The sequence below is a fragment of the Aulonocara stuartgranti genome (assembly GCF_965226115.1).
Source record: "Aulonocara stuartgranti genome assembly, chromosome: 16".
NCBI classification, from domain to species: domain Eukaryota; kingdom Metazoa; phylum Chordata; class Actinopteri; order Cichliformes; family Cichlidae; genus Aulonocara; species Aulonocara stuartgranti.
Window position 1 is genome coordinate 29,374,417 of NC_138952.1, and position 20,770 is coordinate 29,395,186.

The following is a 20,770-nucleotide window of genomic DNA, read 5'->3' on the forward strand; positions in this document are numbered from 1 at the left end:
TTGTTTGTTTTTGCATAAATAAGAGCAAAACATTGCAGATTCATTGGAAAAAAGGAATCATTATTTCAGACATTCATTCTCCACACCACTCTCCACCACAAAAAACAAACAAACAGAAATTTGCACTTTTATCCTAAAGCATTGCCATTGTGGCTTCAGAGGCTGTTCTCAATTGGCTCATGCAAAAGAGTTTAATGAACCACAAATGTAGGAGCCCTTCTCACTCTGGGCCATAAACTGAAAACAATCGCTAATCCAACAAATGTATGAACTGCTGAGAGAAAGAGTGCCCGTCATTACAGAAACAAAGAGCCAAACATTATAATCTGTATTTAAACAGTAAAAGTGTTTCCATAGCAGGTTTATGATATTAAGCACCACTGGATTCCTGCCAAATCTTAGTTTAGCTCATTGCATCACCACCTAAGCTAACTGTAAACAGGCCATTTGGTTTGTAATTTTTGGCCAATAATTAACAGAAATAAGCAGTCACGTAATTTTAAGACCAATGGAACGAGGACAAATCCAGTCTTGGTTTTGAACTCAGGAGGAAATTTGAGAGCTTTGTGCTTTTGAAATGTCAGTGGACTCATTTGCGGAAACGTTGCTGGGTTTTGGCCCTGCTGAGGATACAATGAAATGAAACCTATGGGAAACATTTTTTAGATATTACTCCTCAGTAAAGACCTTCCACCATTTAATCTCCAACCTATTAGCCTTTAAGTGGCTGCAGCAGCAGCAGGCTTGACAATCTGAGTTGTTAAGGTGTTAATCTGTGTTGACTGATTATCAAAAAAAACAAAACCCACATAATTCAATTGACTTTTACAACAAATAAATTCCTATATATTTATGAGGTTGGAAAATAATTCTAGTAAAGTGAATGTACAACATCGTCATCAGCAAAACTTCTACTTGCAAAAAGCAAAGGCCTTGACTGCTCACGTGTGCCCCCCCAACCCATCACAGCAACTTCTGCAATTTCATACTATGGACTTGTCATTGACCCCAGCTCCTCTTCCCAGACTGTGGAGAACATTTTCCACGTGTCTTTTCTGATCAGAGTAAGGCTTTAGTGCCTCCTGGTGACTGTAAGCAGGCGTGACAGTTTCATTCGCAGAAATGGCTTATGTATAAAAGAGGTTAATAGTTGTTCCAGCAGTTAAAATGTATTGCTTGTACATTTCTGTGTACCACATAGTGAAGGTATGTTTTATCTGGTGTATGAGGCATGTTTATCTTAGCACAAAGAACAATATTTTGTTGCACCGCTATTATCGCAAGGTTTGGGTGTGATCATATAGGCTGTGACGCCACGCCAAAGGATTTCAGTGAGCCATTTGCAGAAGTCTGGTTTTTCTACTATCTGTACAAGGTATTTTTTTATAATTGTGTGTCTGTCCAACTAATCAGAGAGCTCCTTACATCCCACAGTGTGGCTAATTTGCATTGCAGCAGGATTATTAAAATGAAGTTGCTAATCCAATAGTTAATCCGTGAGCTAATCTGTGAGAAAACAGGAAAGAGAACTGGATTTTAAAATGAGGAGTGGGCTCGTCATATTAAATTGTATTTTTAAAAAACATTTTGAAAATCTCTTTTTTAATGTGGAATTCAAAAATGAATTTACAAATGCAGAATTTATTCTACAATTCATTATTTAAGCACAGAACACTTTATTTCGATGCGCATGGCTCTTGTGGTCCTCCATACCAAGGAACTTGAAAAACTCCACAGTAGATACTGGGCTGTCTGATGTGGTGGGGGGGAGCAGTGTTGATGGATGTCTCCTGAGGTCCACTGTCATCTTGTCTTAAGCCTGTTCAGCTCCAGGTTGTGCTGACTGCACCAGACTACCAGCCACTCAACTTCCTGCCGGTATGCAGACTCATCACCATCCTGAATGAGGCCAGTGACGGTGGTGTCATCTGCAAACTCTTTAGCCTGCAGCCCTTCCAGTAATGCTGGTCTTTTAGTAATTACCAGTGTATGCTCATTGTCAGCAGGCTCACTGTCAAAAGGCTCATTGTCAACCATGAGGTGCATGGTATTGTGTCGTTTGGCAGCTTAAATATGTGTTTTGCGACACTAACACTGGGCATTAACTGTTTTTTGTGCTTTGCAAAGTAAAAAGGAAACTGACTGTTACTCCACAGAGCACACCAGAAAGTCCTCAAATAATGGACAACAGTTCTTCCCCAGAGCCCCTTCCACAGCTGTCAAGCACCTCTACCCTCCAAAAAAATATCTAGGGTGAAGCAAGAAGGCAAGGACAAAGAGGATTTGAGGGCAGCCTCTGATACCAAGGCTGATCTAAGCATGGACAAAAATGTAGAAAATAATAATCTGTTGGGGGCTTCCCATTATGCATGATGCGTGAGGAATGTTTCCTCTTCATTATTGTAGGGTCTTTCCCTTACTGCAGAAAGTGCCTTGTGGTGACTGTTGTTGTATTTATATAGGTAACATTTAATTATCTGAAGAGTGCTTCTAAGAAAGTGACTTCAAGATATATTACGTTCAGTTTCAGAACTTTAAAGTCACTTCAACTTTATCTTAACTCAGCTCTTCACATCTCAATGCAAAATGCCCACTGGTGACCATTTACAACTTGAACAATTATCAGTGTGTTTAAGCTGACTTTGACAGTAACATAAATTAACCTAAATTAAACCTAATTTAGGTTACTTTAATTTAACCTAAATTAAATATAGATGAGTAGTAACGTGTTAAAAGTAACATGTTACTGTAATCCGATTGCTTTTTTCAAGTAACAAGTAAATTACGATTGCAAAAAAGAAATTAGATTACTGTTACTTTCCCATAAGCACGCTGCGTTACTGCATTACTAAACTGTGATTTTGTTTGTGAGACTGTCTCATGACAATGACGTACGAGTGTGCAACATCCCTGACAGCACCAAATGTGTTTAGATCAACAATCGATAATATGGAGTGCGGAGAGAGTACGACCATGCAGCGTTTAAAGAATGGAAGTACGGGCATTACTTTGAGTTTGATTCCATAAAAAGTGACAATGAAAAATTACGCTGCCACGGGAATGTGAAATTCTCAGAGAAACCCCTGGACCCCCAATGACGTGACCACTGCAGCACCAGGCAAACCTCCACCGGCCCCATTCCTGTTAAACAGGTGAAAACAGACTTAAGAATGACAGGACTTGGTGCAGCTGAATCTTCGATTTTATTTATTTATTGCTGTTTTCCTTGAAAGAGTGAGGGTAAACACAAAAGTTTTTTTATTTTATATGCTGTAATATGCAGAAAATAGGTTTAAATATTAAACAAATTTCTTCAGGTCAGAGCATATAATTAAATTTTTGCTTGATGCATGTGCATGAAGTTAAAAGATTAAAACTAATAAAAGATGTTTTAAAAATAGACTTATTCATTTGATTACATTTTATATGATATCATTTATATTGCTTTATAACATATTCAAGTTGTGTATCATGTTTTTTAAAAAAATGGCTAAGTAATAAAGTAACTAATTACTTTTGAAAATAAGTAATCAGTAAAATAGAGTAACTGGATTACTTTCTTGGAGATGTAATCACTAATTAGTAACTAATTATTATTTTCAAGTAATTTTACCAACACAGAATAACACATTTCATTGTTTACAGACATATTGTGGATAACACTTTATAGGGACAGATCAGCTCAGAGTATCGCCATACAGGCTTGTCCTTTGAATGGGCTCCTTGAAAACACATGAAATTCCAACACGAACACGCTTTCGGCTCATAAAACACGCCCACGCTTCCTTAACCAGCGAGGCGTCAGACGTAACCAGTGACGTCACGTGCGCGTGGAGAAGGTAGCTGGATTTCTTAAAACGCGACGCGCGCTCGGCGCAGGACGTCCCGCCACTGCAGATCGACCAATAGAAGCCGGAGTTACTATCCCGACTAGTTTAAAGTTGCAGGAAGACTACTAATGTTTACACTCGATACGCATTACACGCCAGTCCTGCGTTGTGTGCGCTGTTGTCGTGCTGAACGTTTTACTTGCAGAAATGGCCTCCGAAAACAAATCGTGCAAGAATGAGGACGTGCTGGAGATCGTTTCGAAAGATAGTGAGGTAGAGTTGTGTGTTGACGATTCTTCGTCAGATGACGAAGATCTCATCCAGGTAGACAAAGAAAATAGCAGCGATTCGGGCTACGAAATACTGCTGCCCCAAAGGTATGCAATCTCAGGTTTATTGGTGAATGCTTTTTATCTTTTTGTCTTGGTGCACGGTCAGTCATCCAGTGTGGAAATCCCAGAAAGTGGATTCTGTTCATTTGGACATCGCGATTTCAGTGGGAGAAAAGTTTCATTACTCATCCCAGTAACTTGAATTGAATTTCCCCAACCTTATCAACAGTACATTTGATAGTGGCTGAAACTAGCACCACTGACTTACAATGCGCTGTGAGGTCAGTTTCTTGATCATTAATATGCAAATTGTCAGGACCATTAATCAATGATCATGAGTATCATTCACAGAGAACTGGGGAAAGGCTGCAAACACAGGAAGTGAAAGAGGCTAATTGCACCCACGTTATAATCAATCTAGTCACTTTTGGCCAATTAAACTATTGTATGGAACTGTGATGTCATATTTCTTACAATTTCTGCTCCCCTCTTGGCAAGATCTGTCTTGGCAACAGAGGCAGAGGCAGACATTTGATACACCCAGGGCTTAGCCCTAAAGGGTAGTATGCATGTGGGATTGGGGGGGGAGGGGTTAGAAATGACTGAAAGATTGGGCTCTGTTTTGGGTTTTGTTCAAAAAAGAATGGCTTCATGTAGGGAAAATATATATCAAGTATGCAGGACACCTTAAACTAGTTTTTTAATTAAGCAGCAAGGCAGAACAAAGTCGGGGCTGTATCAAGACACGAGGACTAAACCCCAATTCAACCAGACCCAGAACTGATCCGGAATTAAAACAGGACTACAACAGTTCAAAATCAGGACTACTTAGGACTTAACCAAGACAGAACCAGAATCAAATCTAGATGACAGTAGCACTAAAAATCATCATAGACCTGCACTACACTTATTTTTTAATTCTACCAAAGTCCACTATTTAGATTGAGAAAAGTTTATATAATTATTTAGCCTTGTTGTGCAAACAAGCCTGCAGAACTTAATAAATATAGAATTTGAAAAATAACAAACCTAAAAAGAAACACTAGGTACGAGATACATGAGGACCTATGATACGGTGATACTTTTGGTAAACAACCATTTGACTAACATGTTTGTCTCACCTGCTCTTGTTCATCTCTGTTCCTCTCTCTCCCTCTTTGTGCTGACAATCATCAAATATACAGTTGAAACCAGATATTTATGTACTCTTCAGATAAAAACACCTTTTTAATTGTAACATCAAATCAGACTAAATGTTTATTTTTTTAGATTGATAAATATAAAAAACATTTGTTAACTTTAAGAGTAAAGAGAGAAACTATCTGTATTTCTTAATTGTAAATGGCACCAAATTGTATTCAGAATTGAGCCACACTTATGGAGCTCCACAGTTCTTTTCCTGGTGTTTTGGTTGATGTCTCTTGATTTTCCCATTTCAAAGAAACAGACTCTGTGTTTTGCCTTATATGCATCCACAGCTGTGCCACCAATTTACTCACATGGACTCTACTAACCTATCAGAAGCTTCTTCAGCTCAGAATGGAATCGTCTGGAGTTTTCTTATTAATTAACAATAAACTTAGTGTATACTCCTAAATTTGATCAAAGTGATAAAAAAATAGACGGCTCTCTTTATTCTGACATTTAACGAATTCAAAAGATATTTCAATATTTATTTATCCAAAACAAGTTTACTCTAAATTGATGTTGTACAGTAAAAAAATGTTCTTGTGTTTTCCATAAAGTGTATGTAAATATCTGGTTTAAACTGTGGATATACTGCTGTGTATTGAAGTTCCTCTTGTTTTGCATAGAAATATACTGAACAACATACAAAGCATAATATATAAAATAACATCAATCAGAGTTTTTTCTTTGAAAGAAGCTCCTTATGTCCATTCTTGTACATTACTGAAACTGATTTATTTAGCCGTGGAGGGTAACAACTGAAAATATGAAATAAACACATGTAAGCTAAGACTCTAAAGAAACAGCATTGTTGTTGTTCGGCTTTTCATTTCGCCATTTGTTGATTCACTCGAAGAGCAAGTAATGTAATATGGGTCAAGTGATCAGTTTGATATCAATCTTTTGTGATGCACCGTCATATTTACATTATTTGTACAGTACGAATGATTTGCTTTGGTACCTGCTCAAACTTCAGTTCTCTGTCTGCCTGGCTCCGTTTCTCCAACAGCGCACTCGCAGGCAGCAGCTCCCCCCGCCCCCTCGCTCAGTCGCTTAGTGTCTGAGCATACCAATATTACACAGTGTGCACTATGTGCTTCGAATATTGTGTGTAGTTGTTGTTTTATACAGTTGTCAGCCAGGCATGTAACTATGAAAACACTCCAGAAGACCCCGGGCTTCTGACAAAACAACCCGGGCTTAAGCCCAGTAAGCCCCCCCCCCCCCCGTTGGTTGTCGGTGACAACCAAATAATTAAAAGGTGTATATAAAAGTCACCTGAACAAATATTGTTTGTACCTTCTAGTTTGTGATATGAATCTTCTTTCTCATCCAAATGACTTGATAGCATTCATGAGAGATATGTTTGACCTGCTGCTGGCCGATAATAGGTCAACAATTCATTTATAACAGTTAAAATTCCCGCAATCATTTTTTGGCAAATACCGGAAATCCATTTTTGGCACAACACCGTTATTGGCGCAAGAAGCCGCTATTATCCACTGATCAATGGTCGAGACAATTTGCATGTTAGTGATCATGAAACGGACTTCACGGCCCGTTGTTGGGCAGTGGTGTGAGTGCTGGTCATTATCTATGTTGTATTTGTTGATAAGGTGGAGAAATTCAGCTGAGACTGAAGAAGTCTTTTAGACGAGTAGTGAACCTTTCTCCCACTGAAAACTCCACGTCTAGAAGAATCTAATCAACTTTTTGACCTTTATGTTTGTTTCATTAGTGATGATGACGACTATGAGCCCCTAAGTCCCTCATCCCCTGCACAGCCATCAGAGCAATATCATTCCCAAGCCACACAATCTACCTCAGCTCCCACTGTCCCCCAGTTGCCTGAAAGGTATATAATCTTAATTTTACTACTCCTTATAAAGTTAAGTTTTTCATAGATTTTGAATAAGTATTCTTTATTTACCACAGCAGCAACAATGATGACTATGAACAACCTCTGCAAAGCCCGGCCAAAAGAAAAGCTAAATTGAAGCCTGCTAGGTCTAAGGCTCGGAAGAGTGGGCCTCCTGAACAGGAAGAAATGTGGCATAACAAAAAGGAGGAGGACAGAAATCCTGAACCCTTCAAGTTTATGCCCTCCAGGGTACCTGGTCCTACATTTAACAAGACGGCATCATGGTCTCCACTTTCGCTCTTCCAGCTTTTCTTTAGTGTACCTGTTGTACAGACAATCATTCAAAATACCAATGCCAATGCTGCGAGAAGGAAGGCAGCTGGTGTAAAGTTTCAATGGACTGATCTGACAGTGAAAGACTTTTACGTCTTCTTGGCTATTATTGTTTTCACAGGCCTTGTAAGTGTACACCACAGAGCTGACTACTGGAAAAGAGAATGGCCATACAATTTTCACTTCCCCCAAGAATATATGTCCAGGAACCGTTTTGAGGCCATCGTGTGGTCATTGCACCTCTCCAACCTGAAAGACGACGAGGAAAACAAAAAAAAAAGAAACACCCCGCAGTACGATCGGCTTTTCAAAATCAAGCCGCTCTACGACCAAATCGTGAATGCCTGCAAAGCAAATTTCCAGCCTTACGAAAACATCTGCATAGATGAGAGGATGGTGGCATCTAAGGCTAGAATTAGCGTCAAGCAGTGTATGAAGGCGAAGCCCACAAAGCGGGGATACAAGCTGTTTGTTCTGGCTGATTCAGCATCGGGTTACACATGGAACTTTTCTGTCTACACAGGGAAGAGTGAAAGCAGCATAAGCCATGGTCTGAGCTACTCAGCCGTTTTAGATCTTCTGCCATTTTCTTTGCTTGGTCGGGGCTACACTTTATATTTGGATCATTTTTATACCAGTCCTGTGCTGTTCCAATATCTGCATAAGAATTGCTTTGGCTGCTGCGGAACCATTAAAAAAACCCAGAGTGACTTTCCCCGCACAGAAAAAAATGACTTTCCTAAAAGAGCTGAGAGGGGAGATATGCGCTGGATTAGAAAAGATGAAGTGCTCTTTGTCAAGTGGATTGAGACTCGGGAGATAACGATGTGCTCCACAGTGCACAGGGCCTTCAGTGGAAAGACTGTGCAGCGTAGAGTGAAGGAGGCTGGGGCGTGGTCGGCAAAGCAAATACCTGTTCCTGATGCAGTGCTGGATTATAATAAGAACATGCATGGTGTTGATTTATCTGATGCTCTCATTGGTTATTACAGTGTTCAACAAAAAACAAAGAAGTGGTATAAGACTTTTTTTTATCACTTCGTGGACATTGCCATTGTGAACAGTTTTATTTTGCACAAGGAGATATGCAGGAGCCAGGGTCAGGAGCCGGTAACTCAGAAAAAGTTCTGGGAGCACCTTGCTGTGGAAATGCTGTCTTTTGCTGTAGGCTCAGCACCAGCAGCACCATCGCCCACACTCACCTGCATGCCGCGTTATTACGGCAGCGATGCTACACAATCCAGGAGGTACTGCAGGAGGTGCCTGGATGCTGGCATCCCAAGGGTGAAAACACCTATTTATTGTAGGGCTTGCAATGTCCCCCTGTGCCTCACGTCAAAAAAAAACTGTTTTGAGCGCTGGCATGATAAGCAGGAATATTTATCAAGTGTAAATGTGCACTGATGGCTTGCTTCCGCTCTTGTAATGAAACCTAGAATTTCAAGAAATACTCAAATCATTTTGAGGATGTCATTATTTATTTATTTTTGTTAATCAAGAACCTCACCTAATGTCAACTTTTGTCCATGTATTACAGAACAATATGAGCAGAGAAAAATCCCTGTAATGGGCACCTTATGCATCTGATTTGGAGTTCTACACAAAATGTTTTGCCATTTCTAATAGCCCGAGTATAGGTTTAAATACAACACCCAGAATAGGATCACAAAGAATAAAGTCTTTATTATACACTTAGGAGAATCCGTTCAGAATTGTATAGAGCTGTGGAAAAGTATACCTCAGGACGGTCAATCCAGCACTCTCACAGGAGTCACAATATTTTATGTTTTTATACACTGTCAACCTACAGTGCTGGGCTGTGGGCTGAAGTCAGATTCGTATTTAACTTGATTAGGATATGTATTAAATTTATATCCTTAATATATATCCTGAAAAGCCTATAAATGGATGTCCTTATACTGGCATTAGGCTCCTTCTAGCTGCAGGCCTCAATCATTGCATTCTTTTATTTTTATTAATTGAGTAGCAAAATCTGTCATTCTCCCTGGCATCCCTCATCCTCCACAGCTAACCAGGCTGTCAGTAGTGGCTCTTATACAAGAAACCTACATTAGGTGATCTGTGCCATCCCTGAGCAGAGCAGTTTTCACTAAAAAAGTTCATTTTTTTCTGTCCTTGCAGTATACTGTACTATATTCAGCTACAGTAGAAGTGATTCAGATGAACTCAGTCATGGTACGCACCTGGTGTAACGGCTAAATGTAACGAAGCACGTTGAGTAGGTGAAAGGATGGTTCCACAGTGTGCGGCATCAACTGTCAAACATGGAGGAGGAAGCGTGATGGTCTGGGGCTGTTTCGCTTGGATCCAGGGTTGGTGACTTGTACAGAGGGAGAGGCACCCTACTACAGCATTCTGCAGCACCATGCAATACCCTCTGAGTTGCGCTTAGTTGGTCAGGGGTTCATTCTGCTGCAAGATAACGACCAAAAACATAAGTCCAAGCTATGTCGGAACTACCTCAGAAAAAAAAGAACAAGATAGTAAGCTTGAAAACATGGAGTGGCCAGCGCAGTCTCCAGACTTAAATCTCATTGAGCTGGTTTGGGATGAAATGGACAGAAGATTGAAAGCAAAGCAACCTACAAATGTCACACATTTATGGGAATTTCCACATATGGGAAGAACTTTCTGAAGAATATTTGATTTCTAATGTAGAAAGAATGCAACGGATATGTTCAGCTGTTATATCTGCAAACGGGCACTTCTGGTTCCACCTGCAAGAGAATTTTAGAAAACCTTGGTGTTTTCCCGGACAGCTCTTTTAAACTCGAGAAACAGATCTCAGCTGTGGCGAAAAACAGTTTCTAGCAGCTGCGTCAGATATCTAAAGCAAAGCCATACCTCCCTTTGAAGGATCTTGAAAAGCTCATTCACACTCTTATCACTTCCACGTTAGACTACTGTAATTCCCTCTACTCGGGCCTCCCATCTTCCTCTATTCACCGGCTCCAGTTAGTTCAAAACGCAGCTGCGCGTCTCTTTACTGGTACTAGAAATTATGCCCACATCACACCAGTTTTAGCCAACCTACATTGGCTCCCTGTTGATTATCGTATCAATTTCAAAATTCTTTTGCTTACCTTTAAAATTTTAAATAATTTGGCTCCCAGCTATCTATGCGAACTCCTTCATTTGTATATCCCTTATAAGGTACTTAGATCTTCCAATCAAATGCCCCTGATGTAACCGAGGTCTCGTCTGAAGTCCAGAGGTGATCGGGCCTTTGCTGTCGTAGCTCCCAGACTCTGGAATAACCTCCCTCCTTATATTTGTTCCTCCGAGTCCATCAAGTCTTTTAAATTGCATCTTAAAACGTATTATTTTAGTCTGGCTTTTGATTCAAATTAGTATGTTATTTCGTGGCTAATTTTTGTTTCAAACAATTGTCATTTTGTTTCCTGCCCTCCTTCTATCTGTTTCTTTTTATTCTGTCCTATGCTATTGTTCTGACCGACTGTGAAGCACTTTGGTCAACTTTGTTGTGTTATTATGTGATATAGAAATACATTTTGATTTGATTTGAAGAGAATGACAGTCTATTTGTCTCTTTCCTATTTGGTGTGAACAACCCCTTCGGTAATCTTTTTGATAATAGTGGTATGAGTATAGTATGAGAGTCACAACTCTAACAGAAAAGGAAACAGAGAAAAGCCATGCGGGTAGGAGCTACTCTCCTGAGCTAAGGTTAGTCACATGGGGCATGGATACAGCTGAACCCACCCAACATGAATATCCTGAAAGAACTTTGTGACTTTAGAAAAGATAACAACGAATAATATGCGGATATTAAACGTGACTTGAGAAGAGTTGATGCTAGAGTGGAAGAGGCAGAGGGGTGAATCATAGAGACTGAGAAGGTGCTACAGGTGGTGTCATTGTTCATTAAGAGGCTAACAGCGTCAAACTAGACCTGCTCGAGCAGGAAGGCCGAGTATGCAGAGACAACCTTCGGATATATGGAATATGTGACGATGAAGAAGGGTCCGACATGATTAAATTTTTGTACAATTTATTGAAAAACTCCCTGGGCTTTTCCAGTGGCCAATCACTTAGAATTGAAAGAGCACATAGCACTTTGACAACGAAACCAAATGGGTGCGAAAAGCCCAGATCTATTGTCATGAAGTTTTACCCTTTAGGCTTATGAAAACACGCTAGTTATGGGTGTGATTGGTAAGTTTTACAAGGAAGCCTCACTCTATGCAGTATGTTAAAGAAAGACGTGAAAAGGAAGGAAACATTTCAATATGAAATTGAATATGAAACTTCAGTATTCTTTTTCTGCTACTAAAAAATGCTATATTTAGCATTGTGTTTTCTGTGAACCAATATCTTCTTGTTTGTAAAATGACAGTTTATCTGATGGGAAAATACGGTCACAGTAAAGGTTTATTCATGGACGGAAGAAAATCTGCTGTAATCCCCTACTTTACCTCTAGGAGGAAGCAAAACTATTAAAATTAGTTTCTGCTGCTGTTATTTTAGTAAGTCTTATGATTTACTTATTTAATTGGTTCCTTCTGAATTTTTCTTATACACCATGATGTTCACTTGATTTCTGCTTCAGTATAATGAAGAACAATCACAAGCACTTCATGAGATTAAAGAATTTAACTGGGAAAGAAATCAAATTTATGCAGTCAGTATGTACAGTGATGATTCTTCTTCATAACTTCTTCATAAAATTCTCTGTAGCTCTCTGGTGGTCATCCATTCCTGTCCTATCAGTGCTGCAAGCCAATCACAGGCTGTTCACTTGCTTCTTAAGGACTGACTGACTAGATTAAGATTTGGGGAGTTTTCTGGCTGTAAATGTTAATTTGATGATCACCAAATCACTTAGTTATAACTTCTGCCTTGTGACATGTTGCTCCATCATACTGGAAAATAGACAGATCACCACTAAATTCCTTCTGGATTGTTGAAAGAACTTTTGCACCATTCTTAGTTCATGACAGTGTTTGGGGGCAGAATTGTGACTGTGCAGAATCCCATGGATGAAAAGAAACCACACACTTAGATAACCTCAGGATGCTTCACCATTGGCACAAATCATGGTAGCATTTACCTTTCCTCTTTTGGACTGTCAATTTTTTAGAATTCCTTAACAGTCAGAAACGGGCATCATCAGTGAAAACAACCTTCCACTTCTTCTACTGTCCAGTCCTTGCAGTCTGTGCAGCATTTCAGTCTTTCCTTGATGTTTTTCTTGGAGAGAAGTGGCTTCAAGCATCTCCTATTTTATAGAGAAGTCTGTGCTTTCAACTGATGCATGACATCAGTGGACTCACACTTTCTCTTGTGCTATAAGATGATACAGAACTGCTGATAGCTCTTCGTATAGGGCCAAATTGTCATTGGATTTTTCAGATGAAGTTTACTTTCACACAATGGAGCTGTTTACAGTTCATGAATATACTTTTGATCACCCTGCATTAACCTTTTGCAACAACCACAAGACATAATTGTTATGAGATGCGCCACACATACTATATGCAATATTACTATAAAACTCACAAAAAACGTTTCTTCTCCATGTGACATTACAAATATGTAAAATAAACAATACAAATGTCTTTATACACAATGAAATTACACAAATTTTTCCATAAATGTGCAGAAATTGCTACTTTGTCCTGTATGAAAATCTTGAGGCACACATGGTTACATTGTATATTGCTAGGAAAATGGGAAATTGGTTGAAACATATATGGACTCCATAGCATATAAGATGTTTGTGCAGTTCTAACAATATTTACTTTTATTCTTCAGTCCTTGAACTTAGGCAAGCTTTCTTGCCATTTCTTTAAGCAGTGTTCAGCAATAGTTCTCCAGGCTTCTCGGAGGACACTTAAATCTCTTCTTTGGATGCTGGCTGTCTTATTCTGTCAGTCCTGTCAATACGATCCCACACTGCTTTATTAATGTGGAGGCTAGGCATTACATTGTGTGTTTTTCTAACTATAGCAATGGAAGAGTTTAAGAATCTGCAACTTTTCTGTGTGAAGTTGACCTTGTTGGATTAAACGCACTATGTTGTCTCTATTCTTGAAGGCCACTACTTACAAGAAGGCTTGCCCAGTCTTTCCAATATGCTGCATGTAGATTTTCGAGTTATCTTTTGCGCACTGTGTTCTAAGACAGTCTTTGGGCTTGCAGTCTATGTAGTTAAAAAAGAATTCCTTGTCTGTACTAGTGTTTGACCCCTTAGCAAAGGTAAATAAAATTCACTTCAACTCAATTTATCCTAGATTTCTACAACACCAGGTATGTTTTTATACCATATTTAAAAACGTTTAAAACACTGAGGTTTAGTGTATCTAAACACAATCCTTACAAACTTAAAGCTCAGGTGTCAAAGTGGAAAATGAGGATCCGCACTGAGAGACAGAAAATACAAATAAGGAACTGTGCACTGTGACTCATATAAAGCTACTCTAGAAAGGTCCAAGAATAAAAATAAGGATATAAGCATAAAAAAATCCTCTTTGAGTTTGTTAGGTGGAGACAACCCCAAAAGTCGTAATTTTCCTCTGTAAGCGCTAGATGTTTTAACTGTGTGCTAAGAAGTATCACTGACTTAAAATGGGGTGTTATACTAGTGTGCTAATTTTCATCTGTCGCCACCAACTCTTTTAGGCCTTATCATAATATCAACAAGTTTAACCTCAAACCATAAAAAAACAAGACCGAATCATCAGATAGCTTTTAAGGAGACAGACACAGTCCAAGCAGAGGGCCAGCCAAAATGTCCTCACTTTGCAAAAATTTCCTCACTCCTCCCTCTGCAACTTTAATTGGCCCTCATAAAGAGAGAGGTTCAAGAGGATACTTGGATTTAAACATTAAAACCAGGCTAATGTGCATCTGTGCTCTACATGGTAGTAATCTGCATAGTTATGCTTTACGCAATGTCCATTACAACATCTCTCTCTCTTTCACAAGTAGATTCTCTCTCTCCTGCTCACTCTGATTTCGCTCCTTTACATTCATACAAATGTGACCATGTCACCAAAACCACGCTTAAGTGTTTATCTTGATGCCTTATGCCATCAACATATGAATCATGCTATGTATTACACCAATGCTGTTTCCCTTCCAAACATAAACATATAACCTCCCCCTTCCTGTGAATCTCAAGGGAGTCCTGCCACACATTCTTGAGTGTACACTTCATTGGCGCAATGATTCAGAGCAGCTCATAGCCAAATAAGACGAAACCCCCTCAGCTTGCCTACTTTGTCCGCATATGAGCTGCTTCTGTAGCTACATGGACTTGGCCACTTGTGGATTCATACACAAAGACAGAAAAACTTTGGGCTGCAGTTCTGTTAGAGCTGAATGCTATTTGTGATCAGCGACTCTGAAATTTGATTTTTAAACCACTATTATGTGTACAGCAAAAAAGAGAGAAAAGAAAAAAGGGGAGAGGGGGTGTTAGCATAGAACAAGTGCAGAGTTGCCCTGGACTGGTCTGTTTAGACTTGACAGATCTCTTTTTACTTGAGCTGTGCCATTTGGCCTTCAAAAATTCCAGACATGTGCCAAACTGCAATGAACTTTGACTCCATTGTCTTGATTTTTTCAGGCTTCCCTGTTCTAAACTGGCCTGTATTGCTGTATGTGATTATTCTGAAAAGTCCCAAACTGAGAAAGCAGGAGATTGTCACTCAGCTCTTTTGATTACACGTTGGGCTCAGGGCTTTATTTTTTGAAACTTTTTGTTATCAGACTTAGTTCTTGTTTTTTCTTCATTCTTTTACCCCATCGCCTTTTCTAGAGCTAAATTTACAAAAGTTGTAACATGACTTTCAAGAATAGAAAAGAACAAAAGTGGTACCTACCTATCCCTGAAAAGGGGCTCATGCTAGTGACTAGTAAACAATAAAGTTGTCCCCTTCTCAGAGAAGCTTTAATCATAGGCATTTTTAAAGCAGGCAGATGGATACTTCCTTTTGCAAATATGTTACAAATCTGTAGAAAATGTGTAATGTTGTTAAAGACTTACAAAAGTCACCTTTTACTGTGTTGGTTTCTTTGGGGCTATTATGTGTGGACAGGCATGCCCTCATTGTGCTTGCATGGGTTTTCACCTCCTCTTGGATAATTCTTAATCAACCTTAGATGGGAAGCAAATTACATAACACACCGAAGAGCATAAAATGCATAGAATGAGGTGTTAGATGAATAAAAAAAGAGCAATACAACTTCAGGTGTAAAGTGCATTAAGTGGTTGATAAGAGTTGAAATGTAAGTCTGTTCTGTTCCATTATTATCCATTATATTTCAGAGTTTTATATTCGAAACTTTAATCATTTGGATCTGAAAGATTGGAATATTTTACTATAAGAGTCAAATCATGAATCTGTCTTATAACAGTGAGGGCCCAACAATAAAACTAGCTTTGCTTGCTGTAATCATTGATCTTTTCCAGTTTGTCCCAGAGAAGTCTGTTCCCGAACCACTTGTACTGCAGAGGGACAAAATCCTCAGTCATTACTCTGTAAATTTACATGGCAAAGTTGATCTGAAGCAAATATGAGGCTTGAGCAGTCTAGCTTTGTCAAATCTAGGCAATGTTTCCCAATATCTAAATTAAAATCACCTCTTTTATTACTATCTCTGCACCACAGCTAATTAAGGGAAGGGGGGGGGGGGAATTGTGAATTCTTCTGTTACTTCAAATACAATTAATCAAGAAATTGCTTTCTTTGGTCTGTTTAAGGAGCAAAACCCTTTTCAGTGTCCACTTCAAACTGCCTAAACATGAGAGGTTGAACAAATGAATTAATTCTGTTGTTTAAAGTTTCCATTATCTAGTAAAAAAGTTTCAGCTAACGAGACAAACCAGTCCTTCATATTATCTGCTGACAGTGGTGAAGGGTTTTAGAGGTGTAAAATGTGTAATGTTCTCACAAATAGGAAGGTCCTTTTAAACTTTTATTTATAAAAGTAAACTATTGACTATTACACCTGAGTCATAATCCAAATGTATTTGTGATGATTAGTGCTTCAGGGAGCTTTTACACATGACTGATGATAATAAGTTGATGACCCAGAATGAAGCAGAACAGGAAACAGCTACATGACAGTCAGAATTCCTCCTTATGTCTGTCTTAGAAAAGTGTGTGTGTGTGTGTGTGTGTGTGTGTGTGTGTGTGTGTGTGTGTGTGTGTTCATGCTGTTTGATGCAGGGGAATGGACTTCCTGTTCAGGATGTGTTGTCATGTTGACTAACCAAGGACACCAAGAAAGGGAAAGGACCTGGCCTTCAGAATAAAAGCTTGGTATGTGCAGTCTAGTTAATATGATTAAAGGCATTTTAACAATCCCAAAGCTATGGAGGCTAAATAATTTGCTAATAGTCTATAAATAGAGCATTATATTAATAATGTGTTATATAAGGTCACAAACAAACATACAAACAAACATTGGTTTAATAAATATACATAGATTAGTGTGTAATAATGATTTCCAAAACAAATTAATATGTTCTCATAAACTTGCCTGAATTAATCCATTAAAAATATGTAGGACTTGAGCCAGTTTGTGGAAGTCACAGTGTTGCCTCTCCAACTTGAATACAGTGTCCGAGATAGTGAAAGGGGCATCCCTTTCCTGCCTAACTGTGTCTTGTGTATGTGATTAGAAATTGGCCAAATACATAGTACGCCAAAGGTGGAGGACAAGAGAATTCATGAGCATTTGTGTGTTGTGGATGCAAGTTTTAATTTGTGTCTGCACCTTCAGATTCAAAATGGGAAGGTGTTTTATTGTCTGATAACAGGTCTCTTTCACCAAAGAACCGAAATGTGAAGAAAAGAGACAGCATGACTGGATTCTGGATAAAATGCTTTCCTCTTCCTCCTCAATTCACCACTCATCTCCTGAACTGAAGTCAGGGCACTAACAAACAAAAATGTGCATATCAATTTCTTCAGATTTTGTTGCAGTTACTTATTGCCAGCAGATTACACATGCGACCCTGTGACAAGCTGACAACCAGCTGTAAGACAACAACTGGTTATAAGCTAGTTTAGGATTGAGTGTCTTAAAAATCTCTCTTTCTGTCTGGTGTCAATTCTCATATGATTCTCATATGATTGAATGAGAGTTTATTTTGTAAGTGAGCAAAACAGGGTTATTTTAACTTCAAGGAAAGTTTCACTAACACAGGCAAACAGAGGCTAACAGTTGCGAACAAGTGTTATTGGCAGAAAAGTTCAGGATGTTTGCGACAACTCGCCTCAATATAGGGCTGGTTAATCTGGGATACCAGGCATTTTCCTGGTGGGCCGATGGGCCCAAAAAGTGACTCAAGGGTAAAAACATAAAATACTTGACACATAGCCTTTTGTTTATTATTATTTTTAGCTCTTACACCTATTGTTAAGTATATGTATTCCTCAAATATATTTAAAAAATTTTTTTTATATACAAACAGTAACAGAAAAAAAGTTGGTTATGTGGTACAGCCTAAATTTAATGTTTTGATCTCTTTTGGCTGACTACAACATGTTTGTCCTATAGCAGCCACCATAGTACTGAGAAGAGTTGACTGCAACAGTGTTGGGGAGTAACGGAATACATGTACCGCCGTTACGTATTTAAAATACAAAATATGAGTAACTGTAATTCGTTACAGTTACCGTTTAAAAAGGTGGTATATAGAATACAGTTATTTTGTTGAAATAAATGGATTACGCGGCGGTATTTTCCCGTTTCATATTGTCGCGGGTCAGGACTGTTTGGGTTTTGTTTGACAGCTACGTTCTGTTGTTCCAGGCGGCAGCGCTACGGTTGCCATGGTTACAGGGTGACGCGGGCCCTCTCTGCTACTGTGTGTTTCCTGGGTGAGAGAGCGACTTTTTGTTGTTGTTGTTGTTGTGCTAAGCTAATAGGCAGAATCCTACAGGCATAGCCCTAAAGAATGTAGCCTCATGGGCAGTGTAGTCCGTGCTGCAGGGAGAATAGACTGATGGCAGTCTGTGAGCGCTCCATCAAGCAGAAACGGGAGATGGAAGCGTGTAAATATAATAATAACCACTGCAGCCAAGAAGAGTGCCTGACGAGCCCAGTTGTAAGCTATTAAGACTTGACTGTACACTGTGTTCGTGTTTTCCTCCAAAACAATAAGTTCCGTTGGAGCAGCCTTTCAATGCCTCTCTCTGCCTCTTGCTAGCAAACTTGACCCAGGCAACAAAGTAAAGCTATTTTTTTCGGCTATGAGCCCGACACGGAACCCGACATATTCGCCAGAGGTCCCTTTACTATGGTTCGGAGCCGCGGACCTTAAGTAATAGTAATAAATCACATTCATGTAGTTGTAAACAGCATGATAATATATTAAGTAATCCAAAGTATTCAGAATACGTTACTCTAATTGAGTAACGTAACGGAATACGTTACAAAATACATTTGGGGCATGTATTCTGTAATCTGTAGTGGAATACATTTTAAAAGTAACCTTCCCAAATTCAAATTCATATTTTATTTGTCACATACACAGTCATACACAGTAGGATATGCAGTGAAATGCTTAGACAACTGCTCGTGACCTAAAATAAAAGACTATGAATAGGATAGGAAATAAATATCCTATTCTACTGCAATTATGCAATCTGCATAACTGCAGTAAGTGCAGTAAGTGGTTTTTGATGGAATTTTACTGCTTTTTCAGCAGAGCATCATACATAGTGTTTCTCACAACTGTAATGAATTGTAGTGGCACAAACATTTCTAGGACTTTTTTTGTATGTGTCTCCTGATGGGCTGGATCCAGTTTATTTCTCTTATATGTATTTTCTCTCTATTAATGGGAGTTTTTTATTTGGAAACGGCAGTGCTTAGTGGCCAGCTTATTTTTGGCAGGAAGAGAACCTGGGTGTATATGGACTTGATGGAATGTCTGAGCATTTATGAATTATCATCACAACAACAGTAACTACCAATGATACCATGGCAATGATTGAAAATAACTTTAACTATCTATTATTTATATTTATTTATATATCTAGCTATCTTGAAATAAGCTCAACTGTCCTGAATCCCTTCCTACATTTGAAATTGTACATTTGATTTAAATTCCCAACTCCCGGTACAGCCGAAAAGCATGCTTTTGTTTTGAAGGGAATTAGACGGAAGTTGTTTGCTGTGTTTGGATGTTTAACTTGACTTTAGCTAGTTGGAGCGAGCCTATGCTTGACACACTTACCCACACCATACGCATACACAGTGTCGCGGCCTCTCCCCGAGCTTGTTCCGAGATTACGCCGCTTTCATCGGTTAGACAAACTAACGAATCGCCGGTGAAAGACTGACTCTCCCCCCGCCCTGCGCTGTGTGTGACGCTGGTTAGCTCCGGTACAAGCTGGGAATGTGTTTTATTTAACAATTACATGACGACTTGTTCTCCGTACGGTTGCGGGGGGGGGGGACGCTTGTTAGCAGGGCTGAGATTTTAGGCATTTTAAAGTTGCACCGTGGGTGCATACAGGCCACAACACCTCTAGCTAACTGAGTAACTTGATAAGGGACAGACAACATCTTGGGCGTCTGTGTTTGTTTCGGTGAAGCCGCGGAGGTCTCCAGCAGCAGCCATGGCAGGGACACGGACAGCTGCTCTGCTGGTCCTGGTGTGTTTACACTTCCATCGCTCCAGCTCTTTCAACCTGGATGTGGATAATCCCTACGTATATCCCGGACCCGAGGGGAGCTACTTCGGCTTTTCGGTGGACTTCTTTAAGCCTTCAAACAACCTACAGTAAGATTTGTAGCAGAGTAGATGGTTATGGTAATGATGGTGATGGAGAAGCGCCTGTTCAATGTAACCTTTGGTTTGCTTTACTTTACATTATATATGCTTCTGTTAAAGTACTTTACTAAAGTTTTACACTTGGACCCTTTTCTTTTTTAGTGACAAGTTCTGAGTTGTTAAATCTTAAAAACATATTACTATGACAACAAATTAGAAGACAGTCCATTAACAGCAGTCCATTAACTTTTAACTTTTACTTCAGTTCTTTATTAACCAAATTGTAAGGGCATAACTTTCAAGAAAAGGTTTTCTCTGTTCACAGCTACACCAGCTGTAACTTTATTTAAAACACAGACAAACAGGAACAGTGCCCAGAGGCCATGTAGGCTTGTTGCTCTAAACTCTCGTCTACTGAAGCAGTGGATATCCATGGTTATCCAGTTTT

General features: G+C 39.2%; 2 protein-coding genes across 2 annotated transcripts in view; one reads left to right on the forward strand and one right to left on the reverse strand.

Moving 5' to 3' along the window:
• enox1 (ecto-NOX disulfide-thiol exchanger 1) overlaps positions 1–20,770 on the reverse strand; it is a 304,893-nt gene that overhangs the window by 167,179 nt on the left and 116,944 nt on the right. The gene's annotated exons all lie outside the window — the stretch shown is intronic.
• itgav (integrin, alpha V) overlaps positions 19,750–20,770 on the forward strand; it is a 38,845-nt gene continuing 37,824 nt past the window's right edge. Inside the window, exon 1 of the mRNA XM_082508500.1 lies at positions 19,750–20,331. Coding sequence (XP_082364626.1) covers positions 20,168–20,331 — 164 coding nt within the window. The 5' untranslated portion in view covers positions 19,750–20,167. The remainder of the gene's footprint in view (positions 20,332–20,770) is intronic.